The sequence below is a fragment of the Spermophilus citellus genome (genome assembly GCF_964194105.1).
Source record: "Spermophilus citellus genome assembly, chromosome: 15".
Taxonomy (NCBI): domain Eukaryota; kingdom Metazoa; phylum Chordata; class Mammalia; order Rodentia; family Sciuridae; genus Spermophilus; species Spermophilus citellus.
This window is the reverse complement of record NC_138195.1, coordinates 71,696,981-71,717,395: the sequence shown is the minus strand read 5'-3', so window position 1 is coordinate 71,717,395 and position 20,415 is coordinate 71,696,981. Positions and strand designations below refer to the sequence as shown.

The 20,415-nt window shown below is 38.1% G+C and overlaps 1 protein-coding gene across 8 annotated transcripts in view; it reads right to left on the bottom strand.

Moving 5' to 3' along the window:
• Nucleotides 1-19,963, bottom strand: part of GBF1 (golgi brefeldin A resistant guanine nucleotide exchange factor 1) — a 127,349-nt gene extending 107,386 nt beyond the window's left edge. For 4 of the 8 annotated variants that reach the window (XM_081268335.1, XM_081268336.1, XM_081268337.1 and 1 more), the window contains exons 1-3: nt 19,698-19,961; nt 8,828-8,933; nt 8,091-8,157 (exon numbers count right to left, since the gene is read on the bottom strand). In XM_081268335.1, coding sequence (XP_081124461.1) covers nt 8,091-8,157; nt 8,828-8,923 — 163 coding nt within the window. In that variant the 5' untranslated portion in view covers nt 8,924-8,933; nt 19,698-19,961. Of the gene's footprint in view, nt 1-8,090; nt 8,158-8,827; nt 8,934-19,697 lie in introns of those variants that run through there. The other 4 variants (XM_081268342.1, XM_081268339.1, XM_081268340.1 and 1 more) reach the window with 4 other exon arrangements.
• Nucleotides 19,964-20,415: the final 452 nt, after the last annotated feature.

Here is a 20,415-nt window from a genome sequence, read left to right as displayed (position 1 = left end):
AAGTCTAACTGTTTTCATAATAACACTAAAATATTACTTGCTCTTTTTATCATGTTGAAATTTGCACTGATGGTGGCTAGAATTGCTTGGTCCTGGTGTGAATCAAGGCAGTGGAGTCACTATATTAGTAGTCCCTGCATTCCTCACCATCACTTATTTGCAGTTAAAAGAGGGGAGGGGAGCTGAGGATGTAGCTAAGTGATAGAGCCCTTCCCTAGCATTCATGAGCTCCTGAGTTTGATTCCCAGTATTTTAAAAAAAAATTCAGATGGCACTAATAAAGCAATAAAAATTACTAATTTTATTTAAAAAAAAAGAATGTCCTTTCCTCTTTTTTCCACAACTCCATTTCTGACAGATGTAGTAGAAAATATGCCCTCCTACTAACTAGCAGACTAGTTCTGATGGCTAAGTGTGTCTGGTTATTAGGGAGAGAAAAAAGAAGCTGGATCCATGAGAAGCCAGACTAGGTACCATTATTTCTAATCTTGAGTACAAGATAAATGTTTGGAAAAATTCTTGGTTTATAGTATCAAATGAAAAGGAGGGTTTAGAGGTCATTTGGGGAAGGCCCCAGCAAAAAGAAATGACAAAGTAAAATGATCAAAATACTGGCCTCTTAGAACCACCTTATCGATATGAGTATTCACTAAGAAGAAAAAGAATCATCAAAGCCAGGCACCATGACACATGCCTGTAATCCCAGTGACTTACGAGGATAAAACAGGAGGATTGCAAGTTTGAGAACAACTCAGCAACTTAATGAAGCCCTAAGTAATTTGGCAAAACCCCATCTCAAAATAAAAAATAAAAACAAAATCATACCTTTATTTTCTCTAACTCTGCTGAAATGTCCAAAAGTTTGGACATTAAGAGTCTAAGGTTGGTCTGGGGATGTGGCTCAAGCAGTAGCGCGCTCGCCTGGCATGCGTGCGGCCCGGGTTCGATCCTCAGCACCACATACAAACAAAGATGTTGTGTCCGCCAAAAACTAAATAATAAATATTAAAAATTTCTCTCTCTCTCTCTCTCTCTCTCTCTCTCTCTCTCCCTCCCTCCCTCCCTCCCTCCCTCCCTCCTCTCTCTCTCTCTTTAAAAAAAAAAAAAAAAAGAGTCTAAGGTATCAGTGTTAGTCTGACTCAGATTCAAGTCACTTTTTTTTAGGGAGGACAATAAGGGGGGCATGGTCTTGCTATGTTGCTCAAACTATCCGTGATTGATCTTCCTGCCTCAGCCTCCTAAATAGCTGGGACTACAGTGCATGCTACCATGCCCAGTTATCAAATCATACTCTAACATGACAACAGTCTCCAAACAAATAAAATCTTCTATTATTATAAACCAAAAGAGTTAAAAATAGCATAGGAAACAGATATTTTGCCCAACCTTACCTCTCCCAACATTCAGCCCTTTATGAGAATTTGTCTACCGAATTTTATCATACTTGGTGGTTCTTTCAGTCTTAGGACTTGAACAATTCATAGGTTCAATTTTAAGTGGGACAAGGCCATTCAACTTTTTAAGCACGATGATTAATGATAATACACATACATATATATATAAATGAAACTATGCATTCAATCAATATAGAAGATGATGACAGTAACAAACTTTTATATATATATAAGTATTATTTTTTTTTTTTTTGGTGGTACTGGGAACTGAACCCAGGGCCTTATGCATATGAGGCAAGCACTGTACCAACTCAGCTACATCCCTAGTCCATATAATGTATTCTTAATCTTTTTCCTGAAGATGACTCTAAAGATCTTTTCTCCCTACACTTTCCCATCTTCCCAATGAAACCTGAGGTCTGAGGCATTCTTAAACAGTTTCATTTCTGCTTAGGCCAGACAGGTGTTAAGTTATAGTTCATCCCAGGTTGGCTTCCAGACTCTGTTTAAATGTTCTCTGAAAACCTCTGGAGGTTTGATGGACTCAAACCTCATAGCTAAGATTCTGAACTCACAAAGCTTGAGACACACTGTACCCTTACAGGTGTGTTTATCCAGGATAAACTATATTTAAATAAATTCCTAACACATTCACTTTCTCCTAGCACCTGGTCCTCTCAAACTCAAGTACATCGTTTCTTGCTGTCCCAATAAGCACGATAAAGAAATATGCTGTCCCTCAGGATTATTAACCTTAGGGTTATCTAAATTCTGGCCATAAAAGTTTTATGTAAGAAAGCCAAATTAAAAAAAAAAAACATTTAAGTTATCATCATAAGCCATTTCCTCAATTTGTTATGCAGGAATAAAAAAAGATGACAGTAGATTGCTCTGACCCCTATCATTCATTCCATATCTGACAGGGATCATCGAGTATACAGAATAGTCCATAAAGGTTAGATTTGGAATGGTGAGAGAGTCAATAGTCTTGTAAAATCTGAGGCTAGGAAATTTGACTGTTGTTTTATTTTCTTTTGACCATTACAGACTCAATGCCTAAATATCTAAAGAAAATGCTTAGGGCACTTAGTAAATATTCAATAAGTATTGGTAAGAAGCAACTCAATAACCTAGGCCCAGAAGAAATCCACATCTTGGGGAATCCCAGACAAGATTTCAAAAAGTTAGAAGATAAAATGAGTGCTTATAATAGGACTATAGTGCTTGTAATAGGACTAAATACCCCCAATCTTGACAAATGACACTTTGCATTCATTAAGTTCTCAGAGCTAAAAAGGCAAACTCCTCCAAAGGCAAACTTCTCAACTTCTCCCTGGCCCTGCCACACACGTACACATAGACACACATACACACACACATGCCACTAAAAAGTTTTCCTTAAGCCTGGCCCTAAAGGCTTTAATATCAGTAAGAGGTAATCCCATAAGAGAAAATTTTGGTTCTGATACTTTTAGACTGTTCTCTTCCTGTTGTAAACCAAAGTTTCCAGAAAAGAATCTCTTTGTAGAGATCTAAATTCAAAGACCAAGGACAAAGGCAGTCTAAATCTGGAAATAAATGACCACAGACTACACCACAAACCACACCACGAACACTGGATAAATTACACTAAAGCTTGCAAGGACTTATCTAGCCTGGGAACAAATTGACCAAAGACCACAGTCTGTGTCAGTCAGAATCATTCTTCTAAAATGTCTGCTCTTCTCAGACCTAAAACCAAGAAGAGTATCAAAATGCAGATATTTTACTTTACTTTCCATGTCCCTAATCCATGCCACACATCTGACCACATGGTTTACTGTATTACTTACCATAACTCAAATATGCAAGAGTTCTACAACATTGCTAGAAGACTGAAATTAAATGTGTCTTTGGAATCTAAACCCACAATAGGTCTTGGGCAGACATAAGGAAGAAGCAGTGGCCCTTCCGCCCCTAAGCTCAGGTCACCCCAGCCCTACAGGCAGCACAGAGTTAACTACCCACCCGCTCTGAGAAGCACAAAGGTACATCACTGCAACATGCCTAACATTTACATTGCCTCTCTCTGCTCATTAAACAGGTTTTGGTTAAATAATGAACAAACTGTATTACAGACTCCGATGAGAATTCCAAAATTATAAATCAACTGGGAAAGCCCAAAGGGGCAGACAGACAGGGAGGGGGGAGAAGGATAATATTGACTAATATAAAGGGCGCAGCTTGACAGTGGATATTCCTGCCACACCTGATCAAACACACTCCGTGGGGGGAGGGGAGAGAGAGCAAGAGAGGGGAGATGGGACAAGACAGCCTGAAATTTGCATCCGGAAAAGATTAAAACGGATTCTTTGGGGATAGAGAAAATACATAATATATATTACTATAAATGCAAAACTGTACTAAAAGCTAACTCAAATGTCAAAGATTACAGCTTGAATAAATTTAAATATAAAAGCCATGTGCTTCCTTGAGTTAATGAGAGAGACATAAAAGGACAAACTGGGCCAGGAGGCTGAACAGAGCCTTATGCTGCCTTTGCTGGGCAATGGGTTCAAAGCACAGCAGCATATACACTCGAAGCCTTCCCACCGGAGTTCAGACACATGAGAAAGAACTGCAAATTTTGCAGCCTACCTTTCTGTTTTAAAAACTGAACTATAAAGCTGGGTGTGGTAATGCATGCTTGTAATCCCAGCTCCTCATGAGGCTGAGAAAGGAGGATCAAAGAAGCCCAAAAATTCGAGGTCAGCCTGGACAATATAGTGAAAGACCCTGACTCTTTAAAAAATAAAATAAACTGGGCCTGGGGTTTTAACTCAGTGGTAAAGCGCTCCCCTAGAATGTGTGAGTGACTGGGTTCAATCCTTAGTACCACATTAAAAAAAAAAAAAAAAAGAAAGAAATAATAAGTAAAATCATAAAAAAATTTAAAAATAAACTATATACTATAAAATTTACCCTTATAAATTATACAACTCTATGGCTTTTTGTATATTTACAAAGTTGTACAACCATTACTACTATCTAACTCTAGAATACCAGATTCTAATATTAATTCTAGTTACTCCAAAAGAATTCTATACTCCTCATAGCACAGACAACCACACATTTGCTTTAACTCTTTCAAAATAACCTCTTAAAAGGATTCATAAGAGAGCTTAAAGACCAAACAAAGGAGAGCAATCCAGTCTTTCTTACCGGTGGTAAGTTACAGTCTTATCCAAAATAATACAAACTACTCTTTTTTTTTTTTTTTTTTTTTTTTTTTTTTTTTAGAGAGAGGAGAGGAGAGAGAGTGAGACAGAGAGAATTTTTAATATTTATTTTTTAGTTCTCGGCGGACACAACATCTTTGTTGGTATGTGGTGCTGAGGATCAAACCCGGGCCGCACGCATGCCAGGCGAGCGCGCTACCGCTTGAGCCACATCCCCAGCCCCTACAAACTACTCTTTGACAGCTATTTTCTTCAACTGCAACCTTCTTTTCAGATTTAGTATTAGAATATTCTGTTACTCTAAATGGTACAAAACATGAGTTCATCATGTAGTTTGGGCAAACACTGACTGCAAGTATGGTCCATATCTGTGAGAATAATTGATATGGATTTACCAACCTTATTGGAGACAATGAACTTATTTCCTTCACAATCATCAAATAACATACCTGAAAGAGTAGGAAGTACCTAGGTACTTAAAGATTCTCTGACAATGGGGTTAGGGGTGTAACCAGTTGGTAGAGTACTTGCCCAGCATGCAAAAGGCCCTGAGTTAGATCCCCGCACACAGAAGAAAAAAAAAATTCTCTGATGATTTCAAGTAAAGGAAAACGAATCTGATTAACATCCAATAGAGTGCTTGTCTTGCAAGCCCAAGGCCCTGGGTTCAATCCCCAGCACCAAAAAAAAAAAAAAAAAATCCAATGAACCACCTATTTCCAACAATATTTTCACCAATCGAGCCAGCAGATGGCCTAGAAAAATGTGAACAGAAAGGTTTTGCAAAAAAAGGACCAAATCCTCTGAGCTTAGTGGTGCACATCTGCAACTCAGGAGGCTGAGACAGGAGAATCTCAAGTTCAAAGCCAACCTCAGTAATGGTGAGGCGCTAAGCAACTCAGTGAGACCCTGTTTCTAAATAAAATACAAAATAGGGCTGGGGATGTGGCTCAGTGGTTGAGTGCCCCCCAAATTCAATCTCCCCCCAAAAATTAACGAAGTCCAAGTCAGTTTCATGAGTTAAACTAGATAGAAGTCCTAGAATTCCTGCCCTCCCTCCTCCAATCTAAGTGGTACACCATAACCAGTCACATAAGACAGACACAATCCCTTCAGTTTATCTCTCCAAGTTCAAAATCATTTCCCAGCCTTCTACCATTAACAAGCTTCCAGGAAAGCTATCCTCCTGACACTGCCAATCAAAAAATCTGTTTGTTTTTGTAAAAGAAACAAAAAATTGGTCATGGACTATGGACCACAGGGGCAGCTGACCCATGAACCTGCTCCTGGGAGCCAACACAGTGTGGGGGGTCAGACCCAATCTGAAAACCATGAAATGTTCTATTCGGGGTCTACTCTGTCATTTTCTCAAGCAGGTTATGATGCTAAAACCCGGGAACTAGGGGACAAGGTTGGCAGGCACCATCTCAATATCAATCACAGCTGTTGGCCTTGGAAAACCCTATCATCTTCCTTCTCACACCAGGGGAAAGCTTAGAAACACCCAGTTATGCTCCTAGTACCACTGACAGAACTGGCTCATCAACACATTCTCGTTCACTAGTTCCAAGCAGCAGATAATCTGACAGGATTTCTAACCCAAGAACATAAGAAAATTAGGCAGCAGACTCAACTATAATAGCTTTTTTTTTTTTTTTAGAGAGAGTGAGAGAGGAGAGAGAGAGAGAGAGAGAATTTTTTTTAATATTTATTTCTTAGTTCTCGGCGGACACAACATCTTTGTTGGTATGTGGTACTGAGGATCGAAACCGGGCCGCACGCATGCCAGGCGAGCGCGCTACCGCTTGAGCCACATCCCCAGCCCTTATAATAGCTTTTAAATAGTGTAGAGACCATGAGCCTTGGATTGCATCACTCACCACAAGTATGGTCACTTATAATAGCAAACTTTTACTATGTATAAGATATTTATCAAGTGATTCCAATTATATTAAATTGTTTTAACCCCCCTAATAGCTATTGGAAAGATAGCACTCAATTCTAACCCACCAAAAAAGATTATAAGTCCCCACTCATTATATTTTTTTCTAATTGGGATATTTACATTTTATCTGTAAGATAATTTTAAAAAGTGTACAAGTTGAATTTTTTAAATAGTCAAGTCACTTACAATACAGGTCCTAAAATAAGAACAAGGACCAAGTATTCCCAGTAGCAGCATCAACCCTGATAACTAGCTAATAATCACTTTTTCTTTTTTTTTTTTTTTTTAGTGATGCTAGGGATTGAACCCAGGGCCTTGTGAATGCTAGGCAGGCACTCTACCAAGGAGCTATACCCCCAGCCTCTGTATTTAGTCCTTTTTGACTAACCTTTCCAAAGCTTTTTCTTTCCTTCCTTTTTTTTTTTTTTGGGGGGGGGGGGGTAGGGGAGTACCAGGGGTTGAACTCAGGAGCACTCAACACTGAAACCACTGAGCCACATCCTCAGCTCTTTTTTTTATTTTAGACACAGGGTCTCACTGAGTTGCTTAGCACTTCATTGTTGCTAAAGCTGGCTCCCAAAGCTTTTTCAAGCTTTCAGTGAAATTTGTCCTGTACAGAAAACATTTAGGGAAACCATAGATAACTTCAGACCATGTTCAAGAAAGTAAAAGAAATTTTTCTCCAGATCTTCTCCCATGTTTTTTATGAAAGGAGGAAAATTTTTGTTTATTGTTTAATTTGTAGAAGCCTAAACACCATTCAGTTACAAGTCTGAGATATGTCAGTAGATAATAGCATTCCAAGGTTACAATGCAAGAGCCCTACATTCAGCACCTACCACCATGAAAAATGCATAAGTATTTAGATTTTCCACTTCCTCCCAGATACAAACACAAACACTATAAGGCATTTCATATACACATTTTCCTCTAATTATAGATAAAGAAAACAATGCAGAACAGGGGAAAGAACACTAAGCCAGGTGTCAGAGGCTTGAATTCTAGTTTAACTCCACTCCTAAGGATTAAATAAATTACTTTAAACCTCTCTGGGCTTCACTTTCTTTTATAAAAAGGGGATATCTGCCATGCCTCCCTCATAGATTTGTGTAAAAGTTCAATAAGAGTAATAAACGGGAAAGTGAATTTGAAAATACTAAACATGTGAATACTACATAATAATTTAAAAGTTATTATAATTAGGAAAATAGGAAGAAAACAAAAGGGCAAAAAATTGGGGGAACATAGGAAGACTGAAAGATCCTGAAGGATGAAAGCAATGCAATAAACCAGGGATTGGCAATTGCATCCAAGGGCCAAATCTGACTTGCAAGTTTTTTTCTTTTTAAAGAAAAGATATTTCACTCATTCATCTAGGTATTACTATGGCTGCTTTTGAGGTACAAAGACAGGTTGAGTAGATGCACAGTTGCATACGACCCACAAAGCCTAAAATATTTACCATATGATCATTTATAAAACAAGTTTTATCTATCCCAGTATAAGTAATCTTATGTAGGTGTTGAGACCTACCTGTTATATTGTTTAAAACCTCCTTTAGATGACTGAAACTATGCAGCAGAGGATCCCGTTCTTCATCCTATAGAATACAAAGGTCAGGAAAAAAAATCATCATTGGGCCAAAGGAAGAAAAATAAAATAAAGGGCTCTTTCTCTGAATCTAACCAAAAAAATCCAGTAAGTTTTCTTTCTGGAGGAAAAGAAACTTAACCATGGTTCATATTTTCCTATTCCTTAATCTCTTATAGTGAGAAAACTCAATATGTATTTAGGGGATCATGCTTACGCCAGATAGTTTGGAACATTACTAATCTAACTGGCAAAATATAGCCTGCTCTTACTTGGATATCTGCTAAATCCCCTGTAAGGAGTATCATCACCAAGTCACACTCTATGTATCAATAAGTAAACTAATTTGTATGAATAAGATATCTAATTATAACCCTTGAGAATTAGATTAGGAATCTTTCTAACATTTTTAGACATACTAAAGCAGTCCCAAGTACCAGCTTAAGTCGTTTATAAAAATAACTTGAAGAATGGTGTTTACTGTAGAGTCCAACAGAAAAAAGAGAATCCATAAGTTTGATGCTGGTTGGAATAAAACAGAGATATCCTTAAAATCAAGAATGACTCTGAATTCCTATTACTTTCACTATGACTAGGAACTTAATTACTTTTTTTTAACTAAGGGCCAGATTCCCCAGCACAAATCAGTAACCAGACTCTGTTGCCCATTCCCCACTTACCAGTGGTGTATGAGTGCTCCATCGGGCGTTTCGTTTGATGGCCCCAACCACAATGTTAATTTCCCCTTGAATGATGTAAATATTCTTATCCACCATCCTGGCAAACCTACCAAGATAGTTAAGAGAAATGTCTGGTTAATATTTGGTTAACCAGCCAGGCATGGTGGTGTGCAGTTACTTTGGAGGCAGAGCAAAGATGTTCAAAAGTCTAAGACCAGCCTGAGCAACTTAACCAAATCCTGTCTCAAATAAAATAGAAAGGGCTGGGGATGCAGCTCAGTGGTAAAGCATTTGCCCAGCATGGGTGAGGCCCTGGGTTCAAATCCCAGTTATACAAAAAAAAAAAAAAAAATTAGGGATGCGGTTGTGACTTAGAGGTAGAGCGCTCACCTACCACATGTGAAGCACTGGGTTAGATCCTCACTACCACATAAAAATAAAATAAAGATATTGTGACCACCTATAACTAAAAAATAAAGATTTTTAAAAATTATTTTGGTTACCCAGAGCATATCCACATATAAATCAGTAACCTTATCAGATTATTAGAAATGTGATTTAACTTTTCAGTACCAAGATTTTCTACCTGTAATACTAAGATAATGAAGTCCATCTTATGGTTTGAATTCAACTACCTGGCTCTCCTAGAGGTCTCTGTAGGTTCAGATATGTTTAAGATAAAACCCAAAAGTTTATCAACCTAGAAAATTTCTCAAAGACACCTTAATACTCTCTAGCAAGCATGTCAGATTCTTCAAAGTCAATTGTTCCCAAAGTTCTATGATGCCTTTAAAGTATGCAGTTGCTAACTTGCTAAAAATAATATTTCAAATATTTTTGGGGGGGAGAGTAACCAAGGACTGAACTCAGGAGTGCTCAACCACTGAGCCACATTCCCAGCCCTATTTTGTATCAGTGAGAAAGGGTCTCACTGAGTTGCTTAGTGCCTCACTGTTGCTGAGGTTGGACAATCAATCCTCCTACCTCAGGCTCCTGAGTTGCTGGGATTATAAGCATATGCTACCATGCCTGGCTTATTTTGTTGTCTTTTTAAAATGTACTCAATAAAGTAACACTGAAGGTTCAGGCTATTAGAATGAAAGTTATTAAGAAGGATAAATTTGGTTTGGAATTGCTGTTTGTTTGTTGTTGTTGTTTGTTTTTTGTTTGTTTGTTTGTTTTTGTGGTGCTGGGGATCAAATCCAGGACCCCATGAATGCTAGGCAAGCACTCTACCACTGAGAAACACTGCCAGTCCTGGAACCATGAGTACAATGTCAACTTAGAGACTGCATCCATTCTAATAAGTAAACTCCAGAAAACTGGACAGTGATAGTGACATGACCTTTAAAAAGTTCTAAGAACTCGGGTTCAGATACTTAAACAGCAGAAAAGACTGAAAGTAAATGCTTTTAAAAACTGTTTTATATCAATCTCTGAAATGAAGTTGAAATACTATTTCCAAGTACTTCCAACTGAAATACTAAGAGTTTTCTTTGCTGGCTAGAACACTCCTTAGAAAAGATATTTGTTTTCCCATATAAAATATTAAAAAACAGAATTTCTTCTTAGCATAGAGAAAATTCTAGGAGTTTTTAACACCCAACTTACCACTTTTCATTATTTAGAAACCCTTCTCAGAAAGACAAAACTTAGTAAAACACAAAGAAGGGGAAAAGATACAGTTAGACAAACAAGCTCAAGGAAGGTAAAAACAATAAGGCTACTGAGATATGGAAAAAAGAAATTCCACCTACTATGCATAAGGCAACTTTCAGAGTGTAAAGGTACAAAAAAAAAAAAAAAAAAAAGCGGAGCATGTTGGTGCACACCTGTAATCCCGGCAATTTGGGAGGTTGAGATAGGAGGATCAAACACAAGGTGCTAAGCAACTCAGTGAGCCCTTTCTCTAAATAAAATCCAAATAGGGTTGAGGATGTGGCTCAGTGGTCGAGTGTCCCTGAGTTCAATCCCCGATACCCCCCTTCCAAAAAAAAAAAAAAAAAGAGTGTAAAGATATAAAGCAAAAAAGATGTGAAGAGTTCAGACATATTGCAAAATGGGAAAAAAATTATATGACTGCATGTTGCTATATATGTAAAAACCAACCAACCTACCATACATAAAATATATTTTTGTTTTTAACAATATGTAATACTTAATTTACAGTAAGATAAAAGTAATATAGCTGGGTGTGGTGGCACTAGCCAGTAATCCCAGTGGCTCAGGAGGCTGAGGCAGAGGATAGAGAGTTCAGAGCCAGCCTCAGCAACTTAGCGAGGCCCTAAGTAACTCAGTGAGACCATGTCTCTAAATAAAATACAAAAAAATTTTGGGGATATGGGCTCAGAGGTTAAGTGTCCCTGGGTTCAATCTCCAGTACAAAAAAAAAAAAAAAATTTAACAAATATAACAGCCAGAACCCAGGGTTAACTGTACAACTAAAGCTTGTTATCCTTCCTAAACATAGCCTCCTCGCTTTTGCTGTAAATCTGATGGTTATTAAATCCTTACAATGCTTTATACTTTTACTTTAGAGATGCATGTCTTTAAACAATATTCTGGATGATTTTATTTATTTTTATTTTTTATTTCTGGTACTGAGGATTGAACCCATGGACAGTTTACCATTGAATTATATACCAATCCCATTTTACTTTTTTATTGAGACATGATTTTGCTAAATTCTTTAGGTCCTTGCTAAATTGTTGAGGCTGTCCTCAAACTGGTGATCCTCAGCCTCAAACTCTCCAGGTGCTGGAATTATAGTGAGCCACTATGCCCAGTTCTGTATGCTTTTATATTCAATTGATATTGTATATATTCTTTTACAAACCCTTTTCCCTTAAAACATTATGTTTCTGTGTCATCCATGTTCATAAGTACAGTTAATATATTTCATACAGGTACATATATAGATATATAAATATGGGATAAAGAGTCTGGGCAGATATACCCAAACTCATAAATCACAGTTATCTCTAGAGAAGGTGCTGTGAAATAAGGGTACACCCAAAGAACATTTTAGCCTTATCTGTAATGTTCTAATTTTACAAGGAAAATACTGTATTATCTATGTAACTAAACATTAATAGTGATAAAAGAGATAAAAAATTTATTTCTATCCCTAAGGCATTTATAAGTTTAGTGGGGTCTGAAAGAAAACTGAGGCATAACCAAAGAGATAGAGAAAAAAAATGCACCCGAAAAGCAGCTAAATTTGTATGTTTTGTATAAGATGGAGCCTCTAGAAAGTAAAAAGTATGAAAACCACCATATAAAAGAAAAAAAAAATGTGTCCAGGCCTACTACATCTTCCCAAATCCAGAAGGGAATCCAACACAGACAACATTTATATTAATGACAATTTTAAGAAAGGACTAGGTAAGACCCTAAAGACTATTTGCTTTCCAAACATTCTAGGAACTCAACAATGTTCTCTTCCAAGAATGGTCCATGAGGAGAATGTACAATAATGTTTTCTTCTAAGGAGCAGAAGAACCAAGAAATAAAAGATAAACAAATTTAAAGGATCAGAAGAGAAAAGAAGTCTTTCATAGTATTTCTCCTTCCTTAAATTATGTAGGCAAGATGAATAAGGAAGAGATCTCTGGCACGATTTATAAAAATCTGCTAACACAGGATTGTCTCCAGGGAAAGAAATCCAGTGACTAGAGATTGGTTAACTGAAGACAGGAGTGAGAGGAAGATTGACTTCTCTCTGTATATTCTTTTTGTACCTTTTAATTTTTTTATCACAAACATGTTACCTATTTTTAAATTCTAATTAACTAATTTTTAAAATAAGCTAATAAGTAGATGTATTATCCCTTAAGCCAAAGATTAAAAGCAGTAATCAAAGCTAAGTGACATTTACTTCAGTCAATCAGATAATACTTAGTATATGTTAAGCAAACAAGGCAGAGTCATATAGAATTGTCCCTACTCACCCACTAGATATTCCAAAAGGAATTTATAATCTAACTAGCTTTAGGTAATTTAAAAAAAACAGACCTATGCATAGTGGCTCACAAACATATATCTCCAACAAGAGTGGTATACAGTATTATAGCAATGAAATCAAGAAAATAATTCTGGTGGAATATCACAGAAAGGAAACTAAAAGACAGGATTCAAACAGTCAAAATTATAAGGAAGGAGCCAGGCACAGAGGTGCACTCCTGTAATCCCCAGTGGCTTGGGAGGCTGAGGCAGGAGAATCGTGAGTTCAAAGCTAGCCTCAGTAAAAGTGAGGCACTAAGCAACTCAGTGAGACCCAGTCTCTAAATATAAAATAGGACTGGGGATATGGCTCAGTGGTCGAGTGCCCCAGAGTTCAATCCCTAGTACCACAAAATGTATGTGTATATATACACACACATATACACATACACATATACACATACACACACACATATACATGCACACACACACGTGCACACACACATATGGCAGAAATGGTAAAAGTGAAGGCTGATAGTAAGAAAATTCAATATGTTTTTAGGAGATCACGCTTATTCCAGATAGTTTGGAACATTACTCCTAGGGGAATAATGGAAGGTAAAGCTGAAAAAGTAAGGGGCATAACATGAAGTATGTTGAATGTATTCAGTCTATGTTCAAAATATAGACTGAGCAGCCATCACTGTTAAAAAAAAAACATTTGAAGGGCCTAGGAGAGACACCATTAAGAACCTAAATAAGAAAACATAATTTTTCTTTCAAAGAACTAAGAAAAGAGAAAACATTCCCAGCTGAAAGCAACAAAATAACACCACATGGGCTGGGGTTGTGGCTCAGTGGTAGAGTGTTTGTCCAGCATGCATGAAGCACTGAGTTCAACCCTCAGCACCACATAAAAATAAAACAAAGATATTGTTATCCACTCAAAACTAAAAAATAAATATAAAAAAAACACCACACTACAAATTTTAACAAAAGTGCTAATGGGTCTAGTTGAGATCTATGTGCCACTTGGAAGGTTTCCTGGAGGAATAAATTGTGAACTGGAAACCCACCTGAAGGTAATCAACCCAACATGTGATCAAAATTCATTAGGTACCAAAGGCTATCAACATCCTAAGATAGCAAAAAACTAAGCCTAAAAAGCACTGTATAAAGCTGCTTTTCTTAGTAAAAAAGGAATATCTAGGGAATGAAGAATTATTTTCAAGGACTATGGAGATTTGCCTAATATCTCCTCACCCAGGGAATCTCCTAATGGAAGCCTCCTTCAGGCTTCAAATGGGAAGCTCTGGCTTGTTGCCTAGCAGCCAATGGCTGAGAATCCCTCATTACAAAGTCATAAAGGCCTGCAGAGATCTCATATCAGTATGGTAGAATTTAAAGTTTACATCATGTCAAAAATAACATGAGAAGGAATAACCAAATAGAAGCCAAATAATATCCCTAAGCCACTGTCCCATATACTCTGAGCAGGTCTAAGTATTCCCCTAGTGTTTTGAGGTATCCCAGTTACTCCAGTGAGATTCAAAGAGGAAGAGTCAAAATATCAACTGGAAACTCTTCTCTAAGCAAAAGCAATAGAAACAAAACAATAAATTGGATCCTCACTTTATGAAATACTAATTTTTTTCTTCAAATTAATTAGATTTAAACGTGAAAAGCAAAATTTGAAAACACTTGGAATATATAATATTTTTATAAACCCAGCTCAGGGGAGAAGTACCTAGATAGGAAACAAAAAAGTACAACCCTTAAGAAAATGATGAATTCAAACATGTTAAAATAAGGACATTTATTTCAAAAGATACCAGAGAAAGGAAAATGAGCTGGGCACAATGGTACATGTCTATAATCCAGTGACTTGGGAGGCTGAGGCAGGAGAATCCCAAGTTCAAAGCCAGCCTAAACAACTTGGTAAGGCCCTAAACAACTTAGTAACACCCTGTCTCAAAATAAAAAATAAAATGGGCTGAAAATGTGGCTCAGTGATTAACAACCCTGGATTCAATCCACAGTATCAAAAAAAAAAAAAAAAAAAAAAGCAGGGGGGAGGGGGGCTAGGGATGTGGCTCAGTGGTTAAGCACCTCTGGGTTCAATCCCTGGTTTTAAAAAAAAAAAAAATTTTTTTTTTTCACTCAATCCCTTGCATGGTCCAGAGAAGCACTAAGTATACAAAACTTATAACATTTCTTAAGTTGACCAAAAAATTCTCAATAGTTTTGTGCATTACTGAGAGTGTCCAAGAATTACTAACTAGTAAACAATTTACTGGGCTCAGGAAATTTACTTGAATGGTGGAGATAAGAGAAAGTCAAACCAGGAAAAAAGCTGGTGCCATGACAAGGCACAACTGGAAAATCCTCCCAAACCTGTTAATCAGGTCAACAGTGTACCTCAGCTCTGCCATGGGTGGGTGGGTGTGTGTGTGTGTGTGTGTGTGTGTGTGTGTGTGTGTGTGTCTTCTCTCTTCCCCCTCCCTCTCTCTCTCTCTCTCTGAGACTATCTCCAGAACTCACTCTCTATCTCAGAACTATATACGATGTTAGCTGCTAGGTCAAAAATTGTCTGTTTTACCAACTTTGACATGAAAAATGAAACACAGATTCTCACTCATCTTTTAACCACTCAAGGGAGACAGGTGGTAGAGAAGGACAAAGAATAAAAGTTATTTGTTATGATTATACATAAAAAACTGCAGTGATTTAAGTCTTATAAAGCCTGTCCATCTTCTCTATCATAGGTCATCATCCAGCAGCCACTGCGTAGAATCCAGAAAACAAACATTTTGTTTACACTGGGGAAGGTTTTTAAAATTTGTAACTAGTTGCTAACAATTAGAAAACACAATAATCTGGATTCCCAGCTTCCTCTGAAAAATAGGAAGATTGGTCATATTGCTCACATTCTCAAACAGTGACAATATGCTGAATAAATAGCAGCTGCCTCCTTTAAATAAGAGCATGAGTTCTCCAGTATACCAAAGTCTCCATTACATCCTAACACATTCCCACCTAACTAACTTAGGTTATTTTTTTTAATATTTAGTTTTTAGTTTAAGGTGGACACAATATCTCCACTTTATCTTTATGTGGCGTTGAGGATCAAACCCAGTGCCCCGCGCATGACAGGCGAGTGCGCTACCACTTGAGCCACATCCCCAGCCCCCTTAGGTTATTCATATCACCTGTTTATATGATTTGTCATCATATTATCATAACTACTTATACCATTAGTTATTATGATCACTTCCAATACTCTTGGGAAAAAAATCATCACTTCCATGATTACTTCCACTAACACTCCAAAGTAACATATTATTATATTCCATTTAATTAAACAAGTGCAGTTTACTATACTGAAATATAGAAAAAGAGGAACAGGGGCTGGGGTTATGGCTCAACAGTAGAGCACTTGCATAGTGTGTGAGAGGCACTGGGTTCTTTCCCCAGCACCACATAAAATTAAATAAACAAAGATATATCCATCTACAATAAAAATATTTTATAATATTTTTTAGTTGTCAATGGACCTTATTTTTTTAAATATCTTTATTTTGTTTTTATGTGGTGCTGAGAATCGAACCCAGTACCTCACACATGCTAGGCGAGTGTGCTACCACTTGAGCCACATCCCCAGCTCCTAAAAATATTTTTTAAAAGAAGAAAAAGAAGAACAATATAAAATTAAATATAAAAAAGATAAAAGAGGAATAATAAAAGCAGCCTATCATATTTATATAGCTCTTCCAGCTGAAGGTAAATGAATCTCTTCTTTCAACTCAACCCCTCCAGGACCCCAACAACAGAATCAATCTAAGCAGTCACACTGAACCACAGGGATAGAAAATGATCAATCACTTAGAAGTGGGTAGCATGATCTGTCCAATGATCACCCTGTGTCTCCTCAAAAGAAGGAGTTGTGTCTTCTTCCTCACAAGCTGCCCATAGTAGCCAGTCTAAGTACTCTATTAGTGAGGTTATTATTTAGAAGTGTCTGTCATCCTGACTTCTGGAACACAGGAAAGTGATATAATAGTGGAACTCTTGACAACTACAGGCAAAAACTAGGACTGATGCCCAGTTATTGATGTATCTACAACCTGAGTTCCTACAGTGCCAATTGTCAAGACTGTAGTATATTGTCCAGTTATAGCCACCATTAAAAAGAAACTAAAGTGGGCTGGGGTTGTAGCACAGTGATATAGAACTTGCCTAGCTCAATGAGGCACTGGGTTTGATTCTCAGCACCACATAAACATAAATAAAATAAAGCTATTGTGTCCACCTACAACTAAAAATATTAAAAAGGAAAAAAGAAACTCAAGGGATGGCTGCAGTTGTAGCTCAGTGGTAGAGTGCTTGCCTAGCATGTGTGAGCCACTGGGTTTGATCCTCAGCCCACAACATAAACAAAATAAAGGTATTGTGTCCATCTGTAGCTAAAAAAGAAAAAAAGAAATTAAAGGCTTGCTTAGGAAGTGTAAGCCTGGGTTCAATCCCCAGTACTGCACCAAAAAAGAAAAAGAAGCCCAAATACAAGTGTTGAATAAAAGGTAAATTTTTTTCATTCATGGATGGGTAGAAATAATTTCTACCTAGAAAAGTATTCAATCAGGGCTGGGGTTGTGGCTCAGTAGTAGAGCACTTGCCTAGCATGTGAGAGGCATCAGGTTCAATTCTCTGTGCCACATACAAAAAAAAAAAAAAAGTCCATCAACAACTAATAAAAAAATATTTTTTTAAAGTATTCAATCTAGAAAATCACTTCTTTTTTTCTTCAGTGATGGGAACTAAACTTGAAACCCTGTACAGACTGGACGGATGGATGTTCTACCACTGAGATACACCATAGTCCTGAAAATGACTTTTTAAATAAACCAAAAGAAAACCTCTGGTGCCTCTAGTTATTAGATTGATCACACTACCCAGAGACCAGATTGCCTATTATGCAAAATATATAACTCAGTAGGGCCCAGGTGAGCAAAGCAGACTCATCAAATTTAGGCACTTCCTGGGCTGACTACGTCATTTTCATGTGCCACTTTTGACTACTTTTTTGGAAATTCTACAACTTTGATCAGCAAGTTAAAATATAAATAGTTCTTTATACCATTTCCATCCCACTTATTTTCAAATCAATAAATGTAAACTATAAATGCTATTCCTTCTTCTCCCAACACACACACACCTACACACACACACACACACACACTTCAGGAGGACAAAGGGAATTAAGTAGGAGAAATTAAGTTCAATTACTTTATCATCCTAGACAATTTCCTTCCCTTCCTCCTTGTTACTACCTCACCATGCAAAAGTGCAATGTTCCTGACTGCCAGAAACAGCACTAGACCACAAAGCCTGATCACAACCTGATTAGTTTGATGCCTTTAATCAAACTAATCACAGGTACAGATAATAGTTGAGTGCCCACTACCTGATGAAAGGCATTAGGCTGATCCTGAAGTGCTGCACATATATGCTTCTACTTTTAAGAAGTGTATAAACTGAGCATCCCAAAACAGATCTTTCCATTTATATCTTTCAGGACCTAAAGGACTGCCTTATATACCTGATATAAAGGCATATAAACTTCTATGTTATGCATTAAGAAATACTATCTACACTATTCCTCATTATAAAGTATTCTTTACCTTTGGTGGACTTTTACAACATAGCAGTTTACCAAAGTTATCCCTGGGGGCTGGGGTTGTGGCTCTGTGGTAGAGTGCTTCCCTAGAATGTGTGAGGCACTGGGTTCAATCCTCAGCACCACATAAAAATAAATAAAAAATAAAATGCAGGTACTGTGTCCATCCACAACTAAAAAAAAGTCATCGCTGTGCCATAAACTACACTCTTTGGGGTTATGCCCCATCTTTCACTGCTGTCCTGACTCTACCAAAGTAGCCAAACATTTCTCATGACTCTTTTTATCCACTAAAATAAGCCAACAGTACCAAATTTTTACCAGTATTCAAATTTCTCTCTGCTCTCGGTTAAATTTAATCATTTTCTTCTGATTAAATCTTATCTCCTGTAGGCCAAATGAAGAGAAGACCTGGGGACCCAAAACATACACCAGAAGAGAATACCTATAAAAGATTGTATAAAGGAAGAATCAGGCCCAGAAGTCCAGTGTTTATATACAGACTCAAGAGTGGCGACTGAGCTGCCCTACAGGAGATATAGCCCAGTTTCCCAGGCTGCTTGCCTCAACTCTTCTGACTACCTGAGTCTAACTAGGTCGCACTGGTTCATCATTCAGGATTAATGAAGAAATTCAGTTGCACTGATGAAGTAGTCACATATAAGTTGAAACTCTGGGGGCTGGGGTTGTGTGTGGCTCAGTGGTAGAGTGCTTGCCTAGCGTGCACGAGGCGCTGGGTTTGATCCTCAGCACCAAATAAATGTAAAATAAAGATATTGTGTCCACCTAAAACTAAGAAATAAATATTAAAAAAAAAAAAAAAAGAAGTTGAAACTCTGCAAAATCTGGAGAGGCTCTCATATCCAAGTTCTGAAAACTCAACCCTTAAATGTATAAACAATGCTCTTTAGCTTTTACTTTCAGCTTCTGAGGAATGGACTCTTTAGGATGCAGAAGCTCTGGAAAAGAAAAGCTGACGGCTACATTAGGCCTGGGAAAACAAGAAGAACTGAAGGACCCAGAAAGATCACAATTCAGAACTGAAATCGCCCCTCCTGCAGCAGTGCCTGACCTTTGCCCCCTGCAAGCCTCCCAATTCCCTCCCACAACAATCCCTCCCTCGTTTAATTCCTGCGCCCAGAGTCCTTAACCCATCCCGGCTCATCCAATTTAAAGACTTTTCCCCCTTATTCCCTATCACGATGTCAGGGCGGCCTTCACAACGCTGGAGCTCTAAAAAGAGACTTTGCTGACCTGTCAGCAGATCCAAAATGGCGGGGCCTAGTCCCAGGACCGGCAGCCGCTGCTCATGTCCAACCTGGTCCCGGGAGGCGTCGCTCCCAGAGGCTGTCCCCACTCGGTGGAGGGTGGTAGAAGGGAAGGAGCCTGTTTTCTGAAAGTTAAGGCTAAAGTCAAGGTGGGACCGCTCACTTGACCGGAATAAGTCGGCCGGGACGGGCGGAGGAGCCGGCTACCTTCCCTGTCAGCTCACTGACGTGGTAACTAGCCTCAGTCTAGCCCGCTGCCTGGTAACTGCGCGAGCCCTGCCGTTTGCAGCCAATCATAGTCTGGCACAGTGAGAAGTGGCGTTCCCGCTATCCAATCGAAGAAAAGAAACTGGCTGCAGGAGGCGGGTAGTGCCTAAAGCGGCGAGATTATAAGGAAAAGAAAAGGGTAGATAGGAGACAACCAAAGAATACGAAGATACTCTGAGTGACAATTATGAAAGCCAATAAAAATAGGGAATTTCTCTGGGCGGTTGGAGAGGTGGAGTTAGGTAGAGTTCGGTTGCAGCGCGCAGTTTAGCAGTGGCCGCTTGGCATTATGGGGAGGAAGGTTACGATTTGCTGGAAAGGAGGCGGGGCCATTTTTGAGAGCTTGAGCGGGCACTCCGGACTCCCCCGGCTGCATCCTGTGAAAGTCATCTGAGCCAATACTATCCTCCTTGAGTGATCACTCCTTTTCGAAGCAG